Raw genomic sequence first — 12,615 nt, forward strand, 5'->3', positions numbered from 1 at the left:
ATTCTTTAGCCTCTTAAACAGAGGAAAATGAAAATAATTATCTCTGCTTGGTGACTCAAGAGTATCATTATGAACCTTCATTATAAAGTATGTTCATAGTTGTGTGATATTATTCTTTGTTGTGTTTTTCCCTGTCTCTTCCTGAGCTAACAGGCCATTGGCCGTCACTTTTCATGGCTACTGCCTTATCTCTGATCTGTTTAAGCTTGTCCTTTCCTCCAGATATGCTGAGGGCTAGAAAATCAGTGAATAAAACTTATTAAGAATTGTATTATAGATATAATTAAATAAGTTCAGGAGAGGCTACAAGCATCTCCTACAGGGCTTAGTTGTGACAGCTATTTTCATTTCCTTCTGCAGTAGGGGGTAGTAATGTTTTCAGTATCCCAGGGCTAAGTGACTAGTATTTGCCTAATAATCTTTTTCTAAAAAGTTTAAGAATATAGAGTTCAGGGGAAGCTAGGTGGCACAGTGGATAGAGCACTGGCCCTGAAGTCAGGATGTGAGGGATGATCTCTCAGAAGTGAAACCTCCTCAAAGGGTCAATAGTTGTTGTTAATAGTTCTTGTATTGTTTTCAAAACCCTCCCCTGCTCAGACCCTGTTTTTAAGAACACAGCAAAAAAGAATAGCCCTACCCCCAACCTGAACTGCCTTGCCCTTGCAAAACTTCCTGCCTTTTCTTGTCTCTGGGCAAACTTGTGTAACCGTGAAAATAGATTGTGCCCCCTGAAAGCCCAGCCAATGGGATAAGGGGAAGGGAGTTAGGGAGGAGGAGCTTGCGTTAGGGTATAAATAAGCCCTGATTTCTGTAACAAACGCGTACTCTCCTAGCCGGCAATGGCGACCAGCAGTGGTACCCTTTCTCATGAGAAAGCAATAAACCCCTTTCTACTTTCAAGGTATCTAAGTCTTTGTTTTTATTTTGAGTAAGTGGGCTCTGTCCCACACAAGGAGGACCTGAGTTCAAATCCAGCCTCAGACCAGACACTTGACACTTACTAGCTGTGTGACCCTGGGCAACTCACTTAACCCCAATTGCCTTAAAAAAAAATCAAGATCAAAGTGGACTTTTGACTTAATTGCTGAATGTTTCCTTCATCGGAGTACTGCTGAGTTGGTTGGATGTGTTTTGCAAAATGTACTGAAGATGGGGCAGCTAGGTGGTGCAGTGGATAGAACACTGGGCCTGGATCCAGGAAGACCTGAGTTCAAATCCAGCCTCAGATAAATAACACTTACTAGCTGTGTGACCCTGGGCAAGTCACTTAACCCCATTGCCTAGACAAAAAAAAAAAAAGATTAAAAAAAATGTACTGAAGTTCTCCAAGAATAGGTCTTGTCCTACTTCTGAGAAAACGATACATCTTATTTCTCACACAGAAAACTAGATTGTTCTACCAGCTTCCAAGAACACAAGAGGGCCATTTCTACTGTACTTGTAACCCCTTTTTATACAGAGTCTTTCTCCCAGCAACCACATGAAAATAGCCACATTTTGAGAGTTATGAAATGATAATATGCCAAATGATCACTAATACTTTATCAAGAGTGTAACTCTTATATGACTGTTGATAAGGAAAATTGCTTGACACTATGAAAATCAGGTAAAGATAAAACTGCTCTTGTAATAAGTTCATAAAGTCTTCAGAGGTAGTTGGGTTGCTTTATTCAGAATTCAGTTTAATTGAACATTTTTGATCTCCTACTTTCTGAAGGACTTACAATCTACTGTGTTCAGTACCATGTACACAAATATGTATACTATTCAGATTGTAAGGAGACTAAGGAAAGATCCAGGCAAAGTGCTTGAGGAAAATATATAGGAAGGATAACTTTTACTTGGGAAATTAGTAAAGGCTTCATAGGGAAGGTGACACCAGCACCTTGAAGGAAGAGAAGATTTCAACAAGTAGAGGCAAGAAAGAGATGCCCTAAGTATTGGAACATGCCTCAGGGAATGAATGGGTCAGGGCAGAATGAAGAACAAATTAGGGGAACTAGTCTAATCCAACTGAAATGTGGAATTATATAGGTATTCAGAACATAGTCCTGATTTGTTAAAGAGATATTTTCTTTCTTTTTTCTAATTCAATTTTATTTTCAGCTGTAAGTTTGCTCTCTTTTCCCTTCCCCTCATTAAGAAAGTAAGATAAACAAAACCCATTATAGATGTGTATAGTCAAGCAAAACAAATGCTCTCATCGGTAACGTCCAAAATAAAATAGCCTGAATCTACACTAAGTCCATCACCTCGCTATCTGGTGATGGGTGGCAAGTTTCATCATGAGTTTTCTGGAATTGTGGTTGGCCATTAAAACAATGCTTTTGAAAAGCAGATACCTACCTCCTCACCCTCACTGGTATTTCCTGTGGCAGCTTTGGCTTGTGCATAATTGAAGTTAAAGGTGTCATCATTATAGAAATAACTCTGAAAAACAGCCCAAGCACAGGTAATTCAGAGCATTATTATATTAAATGAAGTCTCAGAATAAGTTACAAAAAGTAATAGAAAAAGAGCATATTTATGAATTACTCTTGATATCCAACACCCTCTTCCCAGTGCTCATCCTGTCATTTTTGTCACATTCATTACATATCTTTCTTACTCTTCTCTTCCTTTTCCTTCTCACTGCCACCATTAGGTCCCTCCTACCTGTACTATTCTAACAATCTCACCTAGCTTCTGTCAAGTCTCAGCTCAAATCTCACCTTCTTCAGGAGGACTTTCCTACCCCATCCCCCTTTGTCTCTCATATCCCTATTCCCCCCCCATCACCCACCCTACCCCCAGTATCTTTTCTTTGAGATTATCTTCCATTTACACATAATATATTTTGTATATATAATTTTATGCATGTTTATCCCCCCATTAGAATGTGAGCTCCTTGAGGGCAGAACAGATTGTGTTTTCATCTTTCTTTGTATTCTCAGCACTTAACACAGTGTGGCATGTAGTAAGTGCTTAATAAATGCTTGTTGATTGATGCTAACTGGTTTTCTTGTTCCAATCTCTCCTACTCTACTCATCCCATCTAAATATCCTACATATTACTTTCCACATTAGGTTGCCTAAACACCATTTTCACTATGCTACCGAGCACCGCCCTTACCCCGCCCTTTTCCTCAAAAATCTTCAGTGCTCCTCCGTTGTCAACAGGATAATTTTCAGCTCCCTCAAACAGACATTTGAGATCCTCCACAATTTGGAGAAAATCACTTCTCCACTTCTATCCTTCACCCTTTTACGAGTCCATCACATCACATCCTTTTTAAACCAGAAAACTGGTCTATTGCTTCATTCTTGCTTGCAATGCTCTTCCCCTCTTCTGAACTTAGGTAAGGAAGGCTGTCTGCCCTTAAAGTCCAGTTCTTCCTAAATGTCCTCACCCACAATGAACTCTCTCCTCTGAACATCTGTGACTCTGAATGTCATGCTTTGGCACTTTCTTGTGCTATATTTGTACTTTATTTTCTAAGTCCTAGCTTCCTAATTGGATTGAAAACTCCTTCAGAGTAGTGAATTGTTACAAATGCTTCACAGCATAGCTCCATGCAGACAGAAGGCGTTCAATAAACGTTGGGCTTGCGAACAAGAATAAGATATATATGTATGGTCTACCTGTCTTCTAAAAGGCTATTCATTATTTGTGTGGGTGAAAGCTTGAGGCTGTGGAAAAATACGTTGATACTTTGAGGAGTAAAGATGGGAAATAAAATGAGCTTTGTGAACAGGTTGTCAATGTCTCTGAAGCTTCAAGTAAGTCAGGGAGCTGGGAAGAAGAGAGAAATGAGAGAATAAAGGATGTGGATACTAAATGCAATGTGTTAGTCTGTGAGAAAAACTTAAGGGTCAGACATAAAGTCCATTTCTACCAATGTTGTCATTTATTGATTTTAAGATTAAGAAAATTTGGTGAGTTTCCATGAATGTAGTTCAGATTTCTTCCATTGAGAACTACACGTCCATATACGTTGACGGGAGAATGGCTGTCATTCTCATATTTTAGTCAGTTCCTTGTATATCTTAGATATCAGATCCTTATTAGAGAAATGTGTTACTGCAGAGATTTCTTCACAGTTAATTGTTTCCAATAAATTTTAAGTGCAATGATTTTGTTTGAGCAAAACTTTCGAATTTTATATAATCAAAACTGTCCATTTTATCTTCTGTGATCCTCTCTATGCCTTGTCTGATTATATACCCTGCCCCTATTGATAGTTACTGTAAGTATTTCCTTCCTTGCTTGTCTAATTTGTTTATGATGTAACTTTTTATATTTAGTTCACATATCCATTTAGAACCTTTTGTTGAATCACGAGTTATTACTCCAATAAATGAGGTCTTTGGTTTCACTGAACACTGTACTATTATATTTGTTTGCTTCTGTATGCTCTGTACTCTACTCTATTCCAGTGGCTACCTTTCTATTTTTTTTCAAACCAGTACCAAATAGTGTTGAAGATGACTGGTTTGTTGTTGTGATTGTCCTTCGTTTCTGAAAATGACCAATGGCATCATGATGTTGGGGTAAAATAATGGATGATGGACGATAATTTGAGCACGAATTGGATTTAAGGGCAATTCCAAAAGAAGAGTTCCAAAGATGTTCTGAGCAACTGCAGCATTGACAGAATAAGTGCACAGGCTCCCCAAGTGACTAGGTTGAAGACTAATACACATTTGGATGTCCAAATTCTTTACTTTATAGTCACATCTTGTGCATGTGTGTGTGTGTTTGCAGACATGTAAGCACCTGAGTATTTACATATATACATATTTATGCACATACATGTAAATTAAATTTTATTTCCTGAGTGAACCTATGAGTGAGATGGTGCCCTGCACAACTCAATTCTATTTCTCAGCCCACTGTGAGTTACTATGTTTGTGTTCTGAAATGCAGATAATTTGATGCAATTGCTCAAATGTAATCTAACCCCTTCCACTTTTCCTTTTTAGTTCTAGGCCCAACTCATTGTCCATGTGGAGGGCTCTCTGGGTTGGACAAATAAATTATGCAGAACTAATGAAAAGACATGGGCACAAATCACACAGGATTAAAAAAAAGTTACAGTTGCAGATTTGCAGTAATGAAGTCCAAAGGCAATCACGAACTGACCCAGCAGACTATCTGTCTGCTCTTTGCTAGACAGTCCCTTGATTAGTAATCCCTTAGTAATCCTACTAAGTCAATTTATTTTACATGTTTGTGGATCTCCCAGGAAATATATGGGTACAAAGCTTTATTTATAAAGAAAGAAATTTCAGGTGATTCCAAAGACAATCAAAAGAAATCTGTTTGGTGGGTGCTGTGGAAGCCACCTCCAAAGGCAGACTAGGCTAGTTCTTTCTTGTCGTTGTTTGTTGCTCTTTTATCTTTCATTCTCAAGGAGTTTTTCCTTAAGAAGTACTCAAAGAAATATAACTGGTTTAGAGGACTGAGGCTTGGGTCACTGACATAGCTTCCTGATTACCTGAATATAAAAACATCCAGACCCAAAGGACTTTAGCTCCTCCTTGGGCTTCTAACCACAGATCAGCAACATTTTTTTTTTTTAGGCAATCAGGGTTAAGTGACTTGCCCAGGGTCACACAGCTAGTAAGTGTCTTAAGTGTTTGGTCTGAGGTCACATTTGAACTCAGGTCCTCCCGACTTCAAGGCTGGTGCTCTATCCACAGCACCACCTAGCTGCCCCAGAGCAGCAACATTAATATCATTAAAAAGCTGTGCTCAACTGGATTAATGTTTTAGTCTCAATTAATATCCTTTCCCTAATTTCTCTAATACCCTAGTAATCCCTTCCAGAGCTAAGGAAAACTCCATTTGTACTTCCTTTCTTCCCTTAAAACAAATTTACCTTCACTCTGGCCTTCTTCCTCTTATATATCTTCCATCTACTTCCTCTTCCATGAGTTAACCCTACATCTCTGACCATCTTCTCCAGCACTAGCAGTCTCATGTCCTTTGACACACTAGTCCCACTCACCGCCACTTCCATACTCTCAATTCTGCTGCCATTGCTCAGTAACCATTCCTTGAGCATAAGTGTTTTTCACTTTTGGTATCTGTCTGCCCAGCATATAGTAAAGAACCAGGCAAAGAATAGACAACAAATGCTTGCTGATTGACTAACATGTAGAAGGAACTCCTGTTATGACCTATTCCTCTGAGGTCTTTTCTAACTCTAGAGATTTTGTGAATCAGATTTTTTTTAATTGGATACAAAATAAATTTATTAAATTTCAATGACTCACTCTTGCCTCAAGGATTGAATATAAGCACCTCTAGTTTTTAAAACCCTTCACAACGTAGCTGCAACCTAACTTTCCAAACTTATCATACACATATTATATATTATACTTCCCCTTCCTGTTTTCCAGTCTAGCCAAGCTGGCCTTACTGTTTCTCACATACAACACTCCAGCACTCATTTCTGCATTTTGCACAGATTCTTCTCTGTCTAGAATGCACTCCCACCTTACTTTTGTCTCGTTTTCTTTGAAACTCTGCTCAAGAGACTCTTTCTATGTGAAACCTGTGTCCTTATCCTCAAGTTGCTAGTGCTTCCCTCACATAAATTTACCTTGCCTATATTTCACATATGGACTTCACACATTAAAGTAGTTCCAACAAACGGTGATGAGGGCCTAAATTGGGAGAGTATAAATGGAGACAAATACAAGAGATACTTCAAAACAGAATAGAAGATAGATATAGATAGAATAGATATTGTAAAACAGAAGGCCCTGGCAACTAACTGGATATCAAGGAGAGAATGCTCCACAATTCCTGGTACATTCCTGGCAGTATATAGGCATTAATCTAAATAAAAGGTATCAATGAGGCAAGACTATTCTGTAAAGATAAGAAATAACAAAAAGGATCATATGGAGGTTAAAAGTGATTTCTAGAAGCTGAAAAGATTTTCCAGTGGTATAAGATTCAAAATATAGTCACTTTTTTGTTGCCTAATAAACTCCTATGTTTTACTTTACTACTTTAGTGCAGAAGCTAGGTGGTAATTCATAGAAACTCTGGGAAAATAGAGAGAATATAGAGTAGGAGATGTTAGTCTAGTTCTCTAGTGCTTTATAAAAAAAAAAGTCCTGAGGCTCATATCAACCTGTAAACCCCTGCCGCCTATTCCACAAGAAGGCAAAGGAGTGTAGCTGCCATTCTTATCATGCTTCAATATCCACCCCCACCCCCCACAGACTTAAGTGTGCCTATCATGTTATTAAGGGGAAACTGTAAGAGATGAAGAACAAAAAAAGGATAGAAGTGGTGACCAAATTCTTGAGAATCTCTCATAATAATTAAAATTAATTAATCACATGATTAAAATTCTTAAGAGAACTGCAAATATATAGATAAGAAAATGACTAGCTTTGTTGGAAGAGAACTGGACAGGACCAAAGGATTTAGAGCTGGAAAAGATAATCTTTATCCAACTAATTCAACTTCTTCCTTTATATATGAACTCTTTAAAATATCTCCAACATTTTCAGAGTCTGTATAGAACTCATTCCTTCCCAAAGCAGCCCATTCTAGTTTTGGAATTATGGAAAAAGGCCTTCCAAATTACTTTTAATTAAATGCTTAACTTATTGGGTTTAGGTAGGTCAAATTTATTAAAGAGTTACTTTTTGTTCTGTATGTAGACATTAAAGTATACTGTAATGTTTATAATATATTCTTATCTACTTTATAGGATTCAAAGTCAACTTTTATGCTTAAATGTACAGTTGAATTTTTAATGTTTAAGTTACTTAGGAGGTTTGGCTGACAGCAAGCCAATAATTAAGGTGAAATTTAACTTTTTTATATTTATCTATAGCATCTGCATTACTTCATACACTATGTCTAAATCCACAGCACTCATAGTTTCTGCAATAAAACACTCACAGCACTTTGGTTCATGTTCCTGAAACAGCTTAAGTTGACTTTACCGATCCATCCTTGTACTATGGTTGTAATTTTATTTTTATGGTACATTGTTGGTTATTTCTAGGATTCATATAATACTGAGTCCTTGACAAGGAATGAAACCCCAATATGATATTGTTTCTATAGGGAAAATGTGACTCATTTTTTAAAACGGTTCTAGGGATTCATTTTAATTCGTAGAAATTATAGATTCTATTTACTCGTAGACTCATAGAACCAAAAATTAAAAGCGAGGACTGCTTACATTCTCCAGGTCCTTGAGTACTTAGCTGAAGTCAATGTAAAGCCTATCTCTTCAATGTAACGACAGTCTATCCAAAACTAGTTTTGTTGTTGTTTTTTACCTCAAATTCCCTTTCTACTACTTAAATGAAAAGAATGAAAAAAGGGTGTCTTATCTTCCACCAAGCATTAATTATAGACAGTTTCCTATACATGTCTACACTGAAAATGCTATACTAACCTTGACAGAATTGAGGTAAATTAAGACATCATCAAATTGTCGAAGAAGGAAGAAGCAGGAAGCCATGCATTGTCTCCCTGGTATTGTATCTGTAGCAGAAGACAACAGCATGTAAATTTAAAAGGCAAACATTTCACTGGACCTGAAGCTTAAGTGATTTAATCAAAACATTTCCCCATAATCTTCAATCAACCTGATATGTTCAAATGTCAAATTGTCTCATCTTGACTGTCCTCTTTTCTACTGGTATCTGATATCCACAAGACTTTGGCTGACGGCTGCTATGCCTTGAGGTGAGCCTGTGCTACTCTAGCTAGTCTCCCTGACAATAATGTGCATTAGGAAAGAAGAATTGAAGCAATATGGTCAGCTTTGACCAGTAACACATAGGAAGAATAGAAACTAGAACAGAATCCTCGGTTCTCATTTTGGATAAGTTTGTTCTCTACCACAGGGCTTCTTGTTGTTCAGTTGTTTTCAGTCATATTCAGTTCTTCATGACCGCATTTGGGGTTTTCTTGGCAAAGATAATGCAGTTGTTTGCCATTTCCTTCTCTAACTCATTTTACAGATGAGGAAACTGAGGCAAACAGGGATTTGCTCAAGGTCACACAGCCAGTAAGTGTCTGAGGCCAGATTTGAACTCATGAAGAATTGTCTTCCTGACTCCAGGCCTGGTGCTCTATCCACTGTACCACCTAGCTCCCACAGGGCTACTACAATTCAATGCAATCCAACAAAAATTTTTTAGGAACTTAGAATGTGCAAGGCACTTTGCTAAGCACTGGAGTTACATAGAAAATAAAAAACAGCTCCTGTCCTCAAGGAGTTTACATTCTAGTATAAAATAATAAGAGCAGGTTGGTGACCTCTGATCCATTCATTTATCTTACCAATTAAGTGGTAAATACTGTGCTCAGCACAGTTAAGCATCAAAGGGTTTATAGAAATATAAAACTCAGTCCTTATCCCCAAAGAGAATACACTCTAGTGGCTGGGGTGGGGGGGCGGCGCCAAGATTAACACAACTGAAACAAAAGCAAACAAGGCAGGATGGTATATAATTAAATGCTAGTTTATGAAACATAGGGTTAGTAGAAGAACAGGAACTAGTAGAGATGTCAGGGAAGACTCTGGGAGGAGATAGGGCTTTAGAAGATGAGGAACAACAATATAAGTAGAGGAGAGAGGAAAAACAAATTCTAGGTGAAGGGAACTCTGTGAATAAAAGTTCAGCAGCAGGAATTCATTCAACAAATATAGATTGAGTCAAGGAAATGAACACACATACTGAAAGGACAGCAAAAACAAAACACAAACTGGCCTACCTAGACCAGAGAGTGGGGAGTCAAATTGGTAGAACTTGGTCAGTTTTTGGAAGGCCTTCAATGCCAAGCAGAATTTAGATTTTTTTCAGGAGGAAACAGAGAGACTTTGAAAACTTTTGACTAAGAAAATAACATGAAAACAGCAATACTTGAAGAAATTTAGTCTAGGAACTGTATAATTTAGGAAATATTATAAGGTGGCCCACTTCAAATGCTAACTTTTCATGATTCCTCTCATCAGAAATGCATTCTCTTTTTGAAATCTTATAGTACTTTGTTTTGAATCTCTCTTACACACACAGAATATTCTTTTTTATATTATATTTGTGTGTATTTTCAATGCTTCCTATGGCCCACTTGACTTCATTCTCTAGGATGTCTGGCTCTAGATCAATAACCACACCATCATGGTTATTGGTGATATTAAGATCTTTCTTGTATAGTTCTTTTGGGTCTTCTTGCCACCACTTTCTAATCTCTTCTGCTTCTGTTAAATCCTTATCATTTTTGTCTTTTATCATGCCCATTTTTGCATGAAACTTTCACTAGATAATGCTAACTTTCTTGAAGAGAGCTGCCTTCTCGATTCTATTGTTTTCTATTTCTTTGAATTATTCACTTAAGAAAACCTTCCTATCTCTCCTTGTTAGTCTCTGGGATTCTGCATTCAGTTGGATATATCTTTCCCTTTCACTTTCTTTCTTTCCTCACCTATTTGTAAAGCCTCATCAGATAGCCATTTTTGCTTTCTTGCTTTTCATTTTTTTTGGAATGTTTTTTGTTGCTGCCTCCCATACAATATGGTGAATCTCTATCTGTAGTTCTTCAGACATTTTATCTACCATATCTGATCCTCTAAATCTATTCATCACTTCCACTTCATATTCATAAGGGCGGTTAAGTCATGCCTATATGATCTCATGGTTTTCCCTGCTTTCTTCAATTTGAGTCTGAATTTTGCAATAAAAAGCTCGTGATATGACCCACAGTCAGCTCCAGGTCTTGTTTTAACTGACTGTATAGAGCTTCTCCACCTTTGGCTGCAAAGTATATAATCAATCTGATTTCTATGTTGACTATCCAGTGATGTCCATGTGTAGAGTTGCCTTTTGGGTTGTTGAAAAAGAATATTTGTTATAACCAGCAAGTTATCTTGACAAAATTCTATTAGTCTTTGCCCTGCTTCATTTTGCACTCCAAGGCCAAATTTGCCTGTTAGTCCAATTATCTTTTGATTTCCTGCTTTAGCATTCCAATCTCCTATGATGGATGTGACATCTTTTTTTGGGTGTTGTTTTTAGATGTCGTAGGCTTTCATAAAACTGATCAACTTTGGTCTCTTCAACATCAGTAGCTGGGGCACAGACTTGTGTTAATGTGATGTTGAATTGTTTGCCTTGGATTTGAACAGATAACATCCAGTCATTTTTGAAACTATATCCCAGTATTGCTGTTGATAGCTCAATCTTTCCATCTATTGTTTGATTGCATCCAGCTTACCTGCGTTCATAGATCTTACAATCCAGGTCCCTATGCAACACTGATCTTTATAAGGCATCAGACTTCCCTTTCATCACTAGATGCATGCACAGCTGAGCTTCCTTTCAACTTTGGGCCAGCTGCTTCGTTAGTACTGGAACTACTTGTAGTTATCCCCCACTCTTCCTCTGTAATATACTGGACACCTTCCAACATGAGGGGCTCATCTTCCACTTTCATCTCTTTTATCATTTTAGTACTGTCCATGGTTTTTTTTAAGTCTTTTTTTTTGGGGGGGGGGTTAGGCAATGGGGTTAAGTGACTTGCCCAGGGTCACATAGCTAGTAAGTGTTATGTGTCTGAGGCTGCATTTGAACTCAGGTCCTCTTGAATCCAGGGCCTGGTGCTCTATCTACTGTGCCACCTAGCTGCCCCGAATGGGGTTTTCTTAGCAAAGGTATTGGAGTGCTTTGTCATTTCCTTCTCCAATGGATCACCTTTTGTCAGAACTCTCCACTATGACCTGTCCATATTGGGTGACCCTGCATGGCATATCTTATAGTTTCACTGAGCTACGCAAGCCTCTCCACCACAACAAGGCAGTTGGCAAGGCCACTGTCTTGTTCATGTTTGCGTCCTCCTTAGGGCTAACCCTTTAGCAATACCAATTTTAAAAGGAGCTTGAATCAGAGAGGCCATCAGTGGGTTGCTACATCAGTCCAATTATTGGGACAAAAGAGTTACAGCACTAGGAAGAGCTACGAAGTAAGCAGCTGGTTGAGATAAGCAATGAGAGTAAAAGGGAAGGGGAAGGAAACAAGCATTTATTAAGCATTGAGTATATCATTTAATCTCACTGGAGAAAAGAGAAAGGAAATCAAATGATGCCAAGCACAATAATGAGAATTAGGAGAATTACTGATATAACATCAATAACATTATAAAGACAAACAACTTTGAAGGATTTAAGAATTCTGATCAATGCTATGACTCCAAAGGGCTTATGATGATACATGCTGCCCACTCCCGACAGTGAGGTGAATGGCTCGATGTGAATGCCACATGGTAAATGCCAAATGAGATATATATTTTTGGACAATGTTAACACGTCTGTTTTGCTTGACTATGCATATTTATTACAAGGGTTTTTTTTTCTTTTTTTCTAATGGGGAGGAAGGAAGGAAAGTAAATAAATACTTGTTAATTGAAAAAAATAAAAACTTAAAAGATAAAGGAAGAGGTGAAGTTGATGGATGTTAGAATTTTTTCAGAAGACATTCTCACAGATAAAAGTACAGCTATTATTTACATTAAGGGGTTAGTAGGAATCTGCTAATTGATGACCAAGCCTACTTGAACAAAAGATAACAAGTAGAACGTTCTAGAAAAGGCAA

At 37.7% G+C, this 12,615-nt stretch overlaps 1 protein-coding gene across 6 annotated transcripts in view; it reads right to left on the reverse strand.

Annotated features, from left to right (window-relative positions):
- IFT56 (intraflagellar transport 56) overlaps positions 1-12,615 on the reverse strand; it is a 77,363-nt gene that overhangs the window by 9,707 nt on the left and 55,041 nt on the right. For 4 of the 6 annotated variants that reach the window (XM_020998075.2, XM_020998076.2, XM_020998078.2 and 1 more), the window contains 2 exons: positions 8,415-8,503; positions 2,347-2,430 (listed from right to left, as the gene is read on the reverse strand). In XM_020998075.2, coding sequence (XP_020853734.1) covers positions 2,347-2,430; positions 8,415-8,503 — 173 coding nt within the window. The remainder of the gene's footprint in view (positions 1-2,346; positions 2,431-8,414; positions 8,504-12,615) is intronic. The other 2 variants (XR_002326715.1, XM_020998077.2) reach the window with 2 other exon arrangements.

Source organism: Phascolarctos cinereus, unplaced genomic scaffold (genome assembly GCF_003287225.1).
Source record: "Phascolarctos cinereus isolate Bilbo 61053 unplaced genomic scaffold, phaCin_HiC Scaffold_1;HRSCAF=81, whole genome shotgun sequence".
In the NCBI taxonomy this organism is placed as follows: Eukaryota; Metazoa; Chordata; class Mammalia; order Diprotodontia; family Phascolarctidae; genus Phascolarctos; species Phascolarctos cinereus.